This window comes from Solanum tuberosum, unplaced genomic scaffold, assembly GCF_000226075.1.
Source record: "Solanum tuberosum cultivar DM 1-3 516 R44 unplaced genomic scaffold, SolTub_3.0 scf00040, whole genome shotgun sequence".
NCBI classification, from domain to species: Eukaryota; Viridiplantae; Streptophyta; class Magnoliopsida; order Solanales; family Solanaceae; genus Solanum; species Solanum tuberosum.
The window spans coordinates 1,437,242-1,449,775 of NW_006238964.1; the positions used below are offsets into that span (position 1 = coordinate 1,437,242).

The window sequence follows — 12,534 nt, forward strand, 5'->3', positions numbered from 1 at the left end:
GCCTAACTCACACCCCAAAAGCTAGCTCAAAGGGAGGAGGATTGCCCAAGCCTTATAAGGAGTCCACTCATCTCATTACCACCGATGTGGGATTTTTGTCATTCTTTAACACCCCATCTCACGCCCAGTGCTTAGCATTTGGTGCGTGGGCAATTTTGATTTTGGGGGCCCCAACATCGGTGAGACGGGCCCTACTCTGATACCATGTTAAATTAGGTCTTGAACCTATATTTGGAGAGTAAAATAGAGATTAGGGTTGGAGATGTCCTTAGACCATCTCCAACCCACCTCTATTTTACTTTCCATACTCTATATTTGAAGAGGAAAATAGAGAATGGGCACTCCAACCCACCTCCAAATCACCCTCTATTCTTCAAATATGGAGAACTACTATTCACACTCTTTATTTCACTTCTTCATTATTTTATTATTATTTCTATTACTTTCTAATTAACATCTTATTTTACATATAATTCTATTAATTAAATATCTAATATTCATAATTCTTTTTTAAATGTAATATAATATTTTTAAATACTATTTAATATATACTATTTTAATTTCAAATTATTAGTATTTTAATTTTTTTTCTAATTTTCGTGAATAATAAAATTTTATTTTATTATTAATTTTCATTATAAAGAATACGCAAAATTAAAATAGGCAAGATGAAAAATTTAATTTATAAATACAATACATGATATGATAATTTAAATACAAGATAACAATACAATACATAACATAATAATATAAATACAAGATAACAATAACAATATAATACATAACATAATAATTTAAATACAAGATAAAATACAATACATAACATAATAATTAATTGATCACAACAATAATTTAGAAATCCGGTAGGTCGTTTCCAGATTTAGCACTATTCGGAAAAAATTAGGATATGATTCCGAGAATTGTTGCGATTGTGGTTGTGATTGTGGTTGTGACTATAGTTGTGATGGTATACAATATGGGTTATTATTTAGCTGATGGTATGTATCCTGAATGGTCTACAATTGTTCAAACTATTCGTGATCCTCATTCCCAACAAAAGAAATATTTCGCGATGACACAAGAATCGTGCCGAAAAGATGTTGAACGTGCATTCGGAGTTTTGCAATTACGTTTTGCAATTATTGCAGGATGTCACATTTTTGGAGAAAGGAAGTGCTACATGATATAATGACTACATGTATTATACTGCACAGATTTTTATATTACATGAATATTATATAAATTGATTATTTGGAAAAAAGGAAATAAAGGATGTGTATCAACGGTAGAGGCTCTAACTCCAACTATATAAATGGTGATAGATGAAAATCTCCAGTTTGAACAATTTTTAGCTAGACATAAAAAAATTAAGGACAAAAATGCTCATTTTGAACTCCGTAATGCATTAATAGAGCATTTATTAACTCCTTATAAGGAGTCCACCCATCTTATTAACCACCTATGTGGGACTTTTGTCATTGTTTAACACCCCACCTCACGCCCAGTGCTTAGCATCTGGNNNACTTTTATTTGAATTTGTCCCCTAATTTATGTATTATATTATATTTTCTTGCAATTTATGTTATTTAGAAATTTAGAATAAAAAATAATTTTATATCACATTAAAAATTATATAAAGTAATTATTTGGGAAAAAAGAAATAAAGGATTTATATTATGAAATAAGAAGATAAGAATGAAACAAAAATAATAATATAATATTGAGGAGAGAGAAAAAGATTTTTTTTAGAGAGTAAAATAGAGAATTGGGTTGGAGTTGATTGTCTGAAAAAATAGAAAACTCTATATTTGAAGAGTAAAATAGAGGATTGGGTTGGAGATGCCGTTAGATTGAAAAGGGACAAAAGAAGAAAAACAAATAAAAAAGAGCTTTTTGTTGTAGAGGTAGACAAGGCACGTGGTATAAGAGGGCCCCAGCTTCGTTGTTGCCTTGCCTGTCTATAACACCATCTACACGTCCCCACGACGTTCACCTTCTCCCACTACTTTGCTGCTATATTTATATCATCAATCAACCCAACTCTTGCCCCATTCCAAATAAAGCAAATCTAGCTCTATTATTTAGCTCCCTTTAAGTTTACGTTTTGAAAATAATAATATACATATTAGTTTTGTTATACATACACTCTATTATCTATTGAATTTCAAGGTTTTAATGCATGCAATAACTAAATTAAAGACTCAATTACCCTTCAATTTTTTTTTACTTTTTTTCATCATAATTGTAAAAGGTATCTTTGCAAATAATAATTTAATCATTTTGTCAAATAAATAAATTGATTTTGTCATTATTATTATCCTTCAAACCCAATTCCATGATGAATTTCACTAATGAAAACTCTGATTTAGTCATCATATTAGGTCAAAGTGAGATCTAACTTAGGACAAAAATGAATATATTTAAAGTTCTTACGCCATCTATAAAGCTTATATTTAAAGGTACTCCCCTTTAGGTGTATCAAAATACTAATCTTTTTATTAGACTAATAATAATTAAGAAAGTAGTTGCCGTAGTCAACAAAGAAAGGTCGACAAATATAATATCCCCTCTATCCCAATTTATATGACTTACTTTTATTTTTAATTCGTACTACAAAGAATGACACATTTTTATATTAAATAACAACTTAACTTTAAAATATTCATTTTACCCTGAATAAAATGATTTATTGTCACACAAATTTTTATCATTCATTTTAGATCACAAGTTTTAAAAATGTTATTTTTTTCCTTAAATTTCGTGTCGAATCAAACCATATCACATAAAGTGAGACAGAGAGTATTGGATACAAGAGGACACTTGGACAAATGAAAAGAAGCTTTTGAAGGAGATAATATACTTTTTCTTTATTTTATTTTTGGAAATGCTTTAAATTTATCCTTAATGACGACATGTCATTGCAATTAAATTTTAAGATTATCAATTCTAAAAATAGTTAATCACTTGCCCTTCAAACTAAAATATCATTGGTTTCAAACTTTCGCTGTCTTTTGAACATTTTTCTTGAATGAAAAGGTTAAAATTTCTCTAATTTATTGTTGTTTTTACATTTTTATTTAAATTACTAGGTGATCTTAACATTTCCTTAGACTGTTAATTTTCTGTAGGCAAACAAATTTTGATGGAATAGGTGACAAATTTTTTGTGATAAGTTGTTGAGAGGCACGTAAAAGAAGAAATATATATTTAAAATGTGTTTATCTGGCACAATTAGTATGGCAGTTCAAGGAGGTTTAGGTGCCAACGGTATAATTTAAATATGAAACTTATAAAATAATAATACATTGAAAAAAAATGACATGTTTAACATCTTTTTAAACATATAATATTCACGCAATATATGAAGTTGGTGAACACTCAATAATTTAAATATAAAATTCATAAAATGGTGATAACTGAACTGATTTTGTACAGGATCATCTTAATCCCTGGGACATTAAAGCCATCACTTGGAGGCTGGAGCCCCATATCTTTGGGGGCCCTCATTTTTTTTAAAAAGAAAAGTTACTTATAAATGTTATTTAAAATATATATATATATATATATGTACTATGAGTGCTATGATTTTTATCAAGAAAATTGCATATGAGATGAATATAGAACCTGAATTTCGTAAGAAATAATTTGATGAAAATATTGATAACTAAATCACAAAGTGTGAAATTAGAGTTGATTACTTTATATATATATAGCAAGTTATTTTTTCACTTCCAAATAGATTTGAATCAATTGAAGCATATGAAAATATTTTTGGTTTCTTATTTAGTGGTAAACTGAGATCACTAGATGATGAGAATTTTAAAAAAGACATTGTCTTAACCTTGTACTTTAACACATAATGGTTATTCCGATATTGATGATTTAGATTTATTTTTTGAATTAAAAGTGTTAAGAAAAATAATATAAGTAAAAGATAATGATTTAATAAAAATACTCAATCAAATAAAAAGACTTGATTTTTTTCCAAATACATATATTGCTTATCGAATAATGTTAACAATTCTTGTAACCATTGTCTTAGCCGAAAGAAGTTTATCAAAACTAAAATTGATTAAATCTTATTTAAGATCAACAATATCTCAAGAGATATAATCGAATGAATTAGCTATATTATCAATTAAAAAGGAATTATTAAAATAACTCGATTATAAAACAGTAATTAATGACTTCACATCTAAAAAAAAACTAAAAATAAATAAATAAATTTTAAATAAAAATATATATGATGAAAAAAATAAAATATTAAGGTCCCTCTCTTAAATTTTACTTTAGACCCTAATCTTGTTGAGTCAACCTTGATTTTCAACCTTCTTAACTTTAACTTATTACAGATTTTAAATTATGAAAAGGAAAAAGAAAAAAAAAAGTAACGAAACTCCGTGGAAAGAATGAGCCGGAGACAGCTATCAATTGCCACGTGTCACTCAGTTTTTTGTTGATATTTTCACACAAATTATAAACTATTCAACATTTAGACGACTTCCCTCATTCACTCCGTCCCCTTTTAAGCTTCCATTTTCACTACTGCGAAGAAAAAATCCTCTCCGTTTTCAAAATCTCCGGCTAGAAAATGACGAATTACGGCACCATACCGACATCATCTTCCGGTCCGGTAAACGTGGAGTTCATCAGTAGAGCAAAAGATGTGTTAAAAGAAGGTTTAGCTGCTCGTCGGCCATGGAAGGAGATGTTCAATTTCCACTCCTTCAATCTTCCATCCGGAGTCAGCGATGCCATATCACGAATTAAGACAAATTTCTCCTTCTTCCAGACGAACTATGCTATCGTAGTGCTCGTTATTGTCTTCCTAAGCCTGCTATGGCACCCGATCTCACTCATCGTCTTCATAGTTCTGATGGCCGTTTGGTTGTTTCTGTACTTCCTCCGTGACGAGCCGTTAGTGATTTTTGGCCGTCTGATTTCTGATCGTGTGGTTCTGATTGTTCTATCTGTTCTTACTCTCGCTTTGCTGCTGTTTACCGGCGCTACATCTAATATCCTGATAGCACTAGCGGTCGGCGTGTTTGTGGTGTTGATTCATGCTTTGATAAGGAAGACTGATGATTTGTTTTTGGATGAAGAATCTGCTGGGTTCTTAAGATCTGCTCCATCGTCTTAGTTTGCTGTGTTAATCCCCAGTCAGTTGAAGTTTGTCAACCAATTGTAGTTTTTTTGTTTGTGAATTTATGTAATATCCGATTACTTCTTCGATTGATTGTTTGTATCACCATACACTTTTGTTCATTTCTCGTTGAATTTGATCATCGATGAATGGTGGTTTGTTGTTATTTTAGTGAATATTTTATTCTGCAATGCGTGTTGTATTTAGTAAATGTCAGCAGAAATAATTTGGGGAGATGGAAAAAAACGTGTACTTTCGCGATACTTCGTCTGAATTGGACTTATTAATTATCCGAAAATAAAAGAAGTAAATTAGAAAGTTCACTACATGCCTTTCTTTTAACTTAGCATCAGCACAGACAATTATGATCTTTAATTTTGATGTTCTCAAGTAAGTAGTTAAATTAGTATAAAATTAAATAAATAGACACATTCGTCTTACATGACATCCTATATGATAATTTAGTGTCCTAAGTGACGTTCTACGTGTATTATGTTATGTAGAACACATGTGTCTTTTTATTTAATTTCATACAAGTTTAACTACATACTTCTGCACACTCAAAGTCGAGGTATAATTGTATATTAAAAGTCAAATTAAGGGTCATATTTATATATTATATATATTTTTTTGGTTCTATCCACTCTATAAAAGCAAAAATAGTATTTTCACTTATTTCTCATTTTGAGGGATGCAATATGATGGTTTCTCGTTCAAGCACATTTAACTATAGAGTTCTAATAAAATCTAGTGCATTAAAGTTGGATGCTTCACTTATTATTTTATTAGCATTATGAATTCAAATTAGTTAAGATTGATGCTAATTCAAACTAGGAAATAGACTAGTAATAGGAAGAGTTGTTTCACTTAATTTTTCATATTACTGAGTAATCATAGTTTTATTTTTGTAGTTGTTTGTTTATTCTTTTCTTTAATTCACTTATTTCACAAATAATGAAATAGTAGTACTAAATTTTGGGCGTATAATAAAAAATATATATATAAATAGACTTTTTCCTCCTATCTATTGGTGAATTACTGTAAGGTAATATTTACATTGTCAAATAACTTGTAAAAATAACTAGATAAATTGTTATTATAAAAATTAACTTAATGTCATTTTATAATAATTACTAATTTGCTAGGAGTATAACTTAAATTCATAGTATCATTTTTAATCAGATAAAGCGCAAGCTGAGAAAAACGAACCCGTAAAAAGAAGTGGGCATACTTGTGCACTGTGCTAAAGGTGTTGTACTTGGTGTGAAATTCAGGCGAGTATATCGTAATTTACCCTCAAAGGTCCTTTCATTCACCTCCTCTACTGCAACCGGCGCCGGCCGCCGTGAAGATGGCTCACCTACCGGCGTACGATCCTTACTACGTAACTCAACCAGTATATGCGTACAATAATGAGCAGAATGATATAAAAACGTTGTTCGTCTCGGGACTTCCTGACGATGTTAAAGCTCGTGAGATTCACAACCTCTTCCGCCGGCGTCCTGGTTTTGAATCGTGTCAGCTCAAGTACACCGGTCGAGGAAATCAGGTATCCTATCTTTCCTAATTCGCCGCCTATTTGTAGATGCTTAAATTTGCGCTAATCTATTAAGTGATCTAGTAAGGTTTTTTGAGTCGCCTATGTTAGTAGTTATGCTTCATTTTAGCACGAATCAACTGTCTAATTATCTGCATTACTTGTTGGAAGAAGTTAATTTTTTTCTACTGAAAACAATAGAAGAGGAATTGCAACTGGATCAGTTATTCACATGGCGGAGGTGATGGCAGAGGTGGAGTTCAGAAGCGTTTAGGATACGATTTATCAATTTCTAAAAGTTAGGGTTGGTTCAGAAGCGTTTAGGATACGTTTAGGCTTTCACTTTTTATTAGAAACAATATAGGGTTTCACTTCGTCACACTTTACTGATTAGGATTTGGTGAAGATAGAATTGTCTCTTCATTGTTCTTCGGAAGATACACAATGCGAGCAGGTAGAGGCGGAACAAGGATTGCAACTTTGTGTTTTTTGGAATTCCAAATGATGACTTCATGTGTTAATATTGAGTTCTAAGCTTAATATTTTTCTATATTTAATGAATTTCTTAACAAAAATTCACTATTTAAGCAAAACTTATTGGGTTCGGCCAAATTTGTATCTGGGCATTTAGCTCAGCCTCTACGAGCAGACGAAGGCAAAGACCATATTTACCTTAGCTTATTCCACATACAAAGAGACTCTTGTCCAATTTCTCAGGTGGGGAAGTGAAATAGTTACATTTGTTTGTTATTCTGAAGACAACCTGATCAATCTGTTAACTTTATTCTGGTATGAAGTTTTTCAGCAGTTCTCAAATCAAAATTGAAAGGAATTGATAGCGAAAGGCTAAATCCTTTTTTTTAATCAACTGTCGTATCTATGCGCCAATCTTCTATTTACAATTGTGTTTCTAATCTTCTTCTTCCAATATGCAGGTTGTTGCCTTTGCTACTTTTATTGATCATCCATCAGCAATGGCAGCCATGCATGCCCTGAATGTGAGATATCTAATCTGAGTAGGTCTAGTTATGTTCCACATTCTGTTTGGATTTGGAAATCACATATATACTGCTTTTAAGGCCACCTTATTCCAAGATGTTCTTATTCTTTTCTTTTTGTGTTCTGTATAAAAGATAAAGAGTTTCAGAAATATTAAATTTATCCAACTATTCACAACCAGACCTTGCCTTATTATCTCGGCCTCTCAATTCATCTGCAAATAAGTGTTTTTTTGCATTCTGAATTGTGTCTGTTGATGAATTGATTTGGTTTAGTTTTGTTGCTAACACTAAAAGCCCACAATGTCCATTAAGTGCAAAAGGGAACAAACAAGTTCTGTTTCTGCTAACCTCCTTTTAGTTTAATTTGAGTTTTTACTACCTATATTTAGGTTCATGTAGACATTCAACTTTTGCTTCATTAGTTTAGTCAGTTGGTATCTTTCTTGTCCTTTACCAATCCCAATTCCAGGGTGTAAAATTTGATCCTCAAACTGGGTCCACTTTGCACATTGAACCGGCAAGATCAAACTCTAGAAGAATACAAATTCCAGGTATAAATTTGTTGCAATCATTGATATTTATTTGATATCAATAAAGTTTTTGCATCCAATAAAATAGGAAATTTCTTTTCCGGTTTTTGTTTTTTTATAATTATTGCTTCTATTGGCTCATTTATATGGCTACTGTCAGGAAGAGGACCTTATGTAGTTATTGACAACAGAAACAAGTTCAATGAAGATGCCGAAGGAGGCACATCAAGCAATGAAGGTACTAGCTTTGATCTTTGCTATATGGTTCCACTACCACATTTAAGATGTCAAATATATCTGTATTTCTCTCATATGCCTTTTGTTTAAGACTTTCTATAAGGAAGTATTTTCATCCAATTTTTTACTGAGAATCATAAAGTGTTAGTACTATTTGCTTATTCAGGTGATATTGATTCTGATGATGCTTCCGAGCCCGAGAATCCTGATTCTGGGACAAAGGATGATTCTTCAGAAGAGAAACGGTCAAGCATTTTGATAAACTAAATTTTACTTATAAAGACGTGTGTTATTTGAGGTCTGTTGGTTTGATCTGTCATGGAAAGCTTATTATTCTCTATCGTGGAACAGTGAGGAGAAAGTAGTGGAGCCTGACCATGCTTTGGCCCCGAAAAGTGTAAGTCTATATATTACCCTCTATCAGTAGCATGTGTTGTATGCTGGACATAGGGACTGCAAGCAGATTAGGTGAAGCTCTGAAAGTGTGCCCTTCAAATCCTGAAAATTGGAATGAGCGTGTATAAGGGCCATATACATAGATAATCATCAAATGCGCAAGTGCTGCAAATTACTGTTGCAGACCTGACTTATTTACAAATTACATGTTTAGTTCTTAGTGAAGAGTGACCTACCTTATTTCACTATTGGAGCAAACATCTAGGACGAGTCTCATGGATTTTTACTACTGATGAATTCCTCTTTCTGGAATTCTTATTATTTTCCAAACGTTTTATTTGGATTTGATGTTATAGGAACAAAACGAGAAGACAACAGATGGAGCACAACCATGTTCCACTCTGTTTATCGCCAATCTTGGTCCAAATTGCACTGAGGATGAATTGAAGCAAGTTATTTCCCTGTAAGTTCCTGTGTAACTCCCGCGCAGGAGGGTATTCACTTTCGCGTCTTTCTTGAGAACTCAGTGTTCATATGGTTAAGCAGCTTGTTCTGTTAGTGCTAGCTACAGATGGAAATATTATAAGTTGCTAAGGCTACCTAAAACTGACTGTATATGTTGCTTTTACTGCCAGGTATCCTGGATTTAACACCCTCAAGGTGCGTGCAAGAGGTGGGATGCCTGTTGCTTTTGCTGATTTTGAGGTACCTCTCTCAGCTTCTTATTGTGGCTACAGCAAAAATGTAAATTTGCTATCAGGTCAAAGACTTAAAAATGAAGCTGATATAATCATAGAGACATGGTCATGTGTTTGGAATTTTCAACCATTCTGGTCTCTGCTGCAGTCACTAGGAAAAATTAGACTTTCCTTCTGTGCTATTTTCTGTAAAAGGGAAGTGACGTTGGAAAGTACACGAAGCACCATAAGTTACCAACTGGAAAAGGGATGTTACTTTAATCATATTTCTATCAGTTATGTATGTAGTTTTTGTTTCTATAGGGCGTTGAGCAAGCAACTAAAGCACTGAATGAACTTCAAGGAAGCACTCTACCATCTTCTGATCGGGGTGGCATGCACATAGAGTACTCCTCTCAGTCCTTATCATCCTACTGCAAGTACATTCTGAGTATTTACATGTTTGTGGTACTGTTACTAAAATTTCCCTCCTGTCCTATTCAGGTATGCGAGATCCAAAATGAGGAAGCCATAGATAACTTTCTTCTCTTTTTTCCTTCTCAAAAAAAAAAAAGGTTACCGACTTACTGGCTACTCTTGTAGTTCTGAACTGAAGATATTTGCAGTGCTTCATTTCCTCAATGTCATTATGTGTTATCCAGATTTAAGAGTGTGTGAAGGTATTTATGGACAAATTAGATATCATTCTTAAGACACTAGCACGCGTGCAAATGTGTTTGTCCAACTGACTTCACATGGATTGCAACTAACTAGTGTAATTGCGCATCGACTTTAGAAGTTTTGTAACTATCAAGTTTCTTAGCATCGTAGAGCTCACGTTCATCTTCTTTACTTCTTAGCTACAGCCATGCCTTTTTGTATACCGAATTTCAGCTCACATGTCCCATCGAGTTTATCGCCAACACATGTATCTATTTCATTAAATAACATCAGCTTATGGATGGGTTTGATGAGTCCTGTCTTCCACATTGGATTGTGAAACCATGTGAATTGTAAACAAGCTAGCAATTAAAAGATTGTGAAGCTAGGTTTCTCTATAATCAAAATAGCGTTCTTTTCTTTGAGCTACATGAATAAATTTTAAGATCGAGTAGAATGACTAAACAGTTCTCATTTAATTATAAAATACAAAAACACGTAGACAGGACATCAAATACGAAACATATACTACTATATTACGCCTACCTTCTATACAAGGATATAATAAAACAATCACATGGCTTCGACAAAACTGCCTGGCTAAATAAACCTGATAAAGCAGCAAAATGTATCTTAGTGTCTCAAGATCAATTTATCTACAGATGGTCCCTAATATGTTGTCCTGGATTGATCCCTGTCCCAAATATTTGAGGGATTCCTTTTGTCAAATGAGAGCTTGGCACTGAATTCCTCCGATCCATCGTTTAATAAAGAACCACTGAACCTTTGATACTGTTGCTGGGCATCTGACCATATCCTTCCACTATGGTTTCCAACATCATATCCAGGCGTTGTTGACAATTTTCCAGATTCCATGATAAGGTCGCCTTCAAGTATTCGAAGTACCTTCATAAACAATATATCCAAACAAACATGAGAACCAAGCACAAAGAATAATGTACCTTCAAATGCATAGACTCTTATCTGTCGGTCACATTTCTACATTACATGTATTTGGACCTTTTTGTAGCTGATATGTGAAGCTTTTACTTCTTGATGTTTACTTTTGAGTCATTTCACTAGTGAAAATGTCAAAGCACAAATGTAACACTTACTTGAGACATGCGAGGCCTGTTCTGAGGATCCCGCCGTATGCACAGAGATGCAGCATGCAACATGCAGTATATTTCATGTTCTGAGTAGCAGTTCTCTAGCCGGGGATCTATTAGCTCATCAACAGCACATTCTTGCAACAATGGACGCGCCTAATACAAATCAATCACATTATTAGCTACACATGAAAGGGAAGGATGGCGCTCTCGTTCATTTTTTCCTCATGTCAGCATAAAAGTGATTGCAAATTAAGGTTAAACTAAATAGATACCCATTCTGTGAGACACTGCTGGCCTTTAGGCCTGGTAAGATCCACTGCCTTGCGTCCTGTAACAAGCTCCACCAGTACCACTCCAAATGAGTAAACATCAGCTTTTTCGGTAATCTGGCCACTTTGAGCATACTCAGGCGCCAAGTACCTGAATTTCACAAATTAGACTATTGATTCTCTGTAACATAACATCAAAATATACCAAACTACTGTCAAGGCCTACCCAAATGTTCCAATTACTCTCGTTTCAACGCCTGTGTCACCGTCAGGTTGCCACCTAGCCAAACCAAAGTCTCCAACCTGGAAAAAGAAAAGTGAATAAGATAATTACATTTAGAGTGCTGCATCAAAAGGTAGACATAATGCATTGTAGCACAAGTGAAGCAACTTATTTTGTGTTTGATTCCACAGATAAAGACTTTTAGATGATTCAATGCAAGCCTTAATTAGTAATGTTTAGATTAATATGTATCATTGAACTTTCAACTGAGGAGAAAGAGTCTTCCATACTAGTGGTTCGAAGTCATGGGTGATGAGAATGTTGTTGGGTCTCATATCTCTGTGGACAATGCAGCCCACTCTGCATTCTTCATGAAGATAGCGTAAACCTCGTGCAGCACCAACAGCAATTTTTTGACGAGCAGACCACTCCAAAGGATCTCTCGTACGACCTGTGAAAATCAGAAAATTATTTTAAGAAAAATTAAATTAATTTTATATCTAAAATAATCCAACTAGGTACATCACAGATGCTAGGCGACGCAGATACAAAATTCACCTTAGGTAATTACAAATAAGTATACTAAGAGAGTGAGCTAAAAAGAGCATCTCTTCAGATGACATGATTTTTGCATGTTCCTATTCACACAAGGTATCTTCACCAACTAGATAGGGGTCTATTTACTGAAAGAAAAAACAATCACATTCATGAGAGCTGTCAAGGACAGAAGGGGGGGGGGGGGGGTACCA

At 33.4% G+C, this 12,534-nt stretch overlaps 3 protein-coding genes across 5 annotated transcripts in view; 2 read left to right on the plus strand and 1 right to left on the minus strand.

The window, feature by feature from the left end:
* The first annotated feature begins 4,404 nt into the window (after window positions 1-4,404).
* On the plus strand, window positions 4,405-5,334 carry LOC102592193 (PRA1 family protein F3-like). Its single transcript, XM_006342934.2, has one exon. It carries the CDS (start codon window positions 4,592-4,594, stop codon window positions 5,138-5,140), a length of 549 nt encoding a protein of 182 aa, XP_006342996.1. The 5' UTR covers window positions 4,405-4,591; the 3' UTR covers window positions 5,141-5,334.
* A 987-nt stretch (window positions 5,335-6,321) lies between these two features.
* On the plus strand, window positions 6,322-10,368 carry LOC102592531 (uncharacterized). The gene is made up of 10 exons (XM_006342935.2): window positions 6,322-6,692; window positions 7,616-7,678; window positions 8,151-8,232; window positions 8,372-8,449; window positions 8,615-8,693; window positions 8,800-8,845; window positions 9,201-9,307; window positions 9,480-9,549; window positions 9,846-9,928; window positions 10,026-10,368. Exons 1-10 carry the CDS (start codon window positions 6,495-6,497, stop codon window positions 10,054-10,056), a joined length of 837 nt encoding a protein of 278 aa, XP_006342997.1. The 5' UTR covers window positions 6,322-6,494; the 3' UTR covers window positions 10,057-10,368.
* Window positions 10,369-10,635: 267 nt separating this feature from the next.
* Window positions 10,636-12,534, minus strand: part of LOC102592867 (inactive protein kinase SELMODRAFT_444075) — a 5,965-nt gene continuing 4,066 nt past the window's right edge. For all 3 annotated transcript variants that reach the window (XM_006342936.2, XM_006342938.2, XM_006342939.2), the window contains 5 exons: window positions 12,076-12,236; window positions 11,789-11,865; window positions 11,566-11,713; window positions 11,297-11,446; window positions 10,636-11,087 (listed from right to left, as the gene is read on the minus strand). In XM_006342936.2, coding sequence (XP_006342998.1) covers window positions 10,851-11,087; window positions 11,297-11,446; window positions 11,566-11,713; window positions 11,789-11,865; window positions 12,076-12,236 — 773 coding nt within the window. In that variant the 3' untranslated portion in view covers window positions 10,636-10,850. The remainder of the gene's footprint in view (window positions 11,088-11,296; window positions 11,447-11,565; window positions 11,714-11,788; window positions 11,866-12,075; window positions 12,237-12,534) is intronic.

Coding starts and splice junctions, on each gene's coding strand:
- LOC102592531 (XM_006342935.2), top strand. CDS start 6,495: ATGGCTCACCTACCGGCGTACGATCCTTACTACGTAACTCAACCAGTA. Junction 7,679..8,150: donor CAGCCATGCATGCCCTGAAT/GTGAGATATCTA, acceptor TCCCAATTCCAG/GGTGTAAAATTTGATCCTCA. Junction 9,550..9,845: donor TTGCTTTTGCTGATTTTGAG/GTACCTCTCTCA, acceptor TTGTTTCTATAG/GGCGTTGAGCAAGCAACTAA.
- LOC102592193 (XM_006342934.2), top strand. CDS start 4,592: ATGACGAATTACGGCACCATACCGACATCATCTTCCGGTCCGGTAAAC.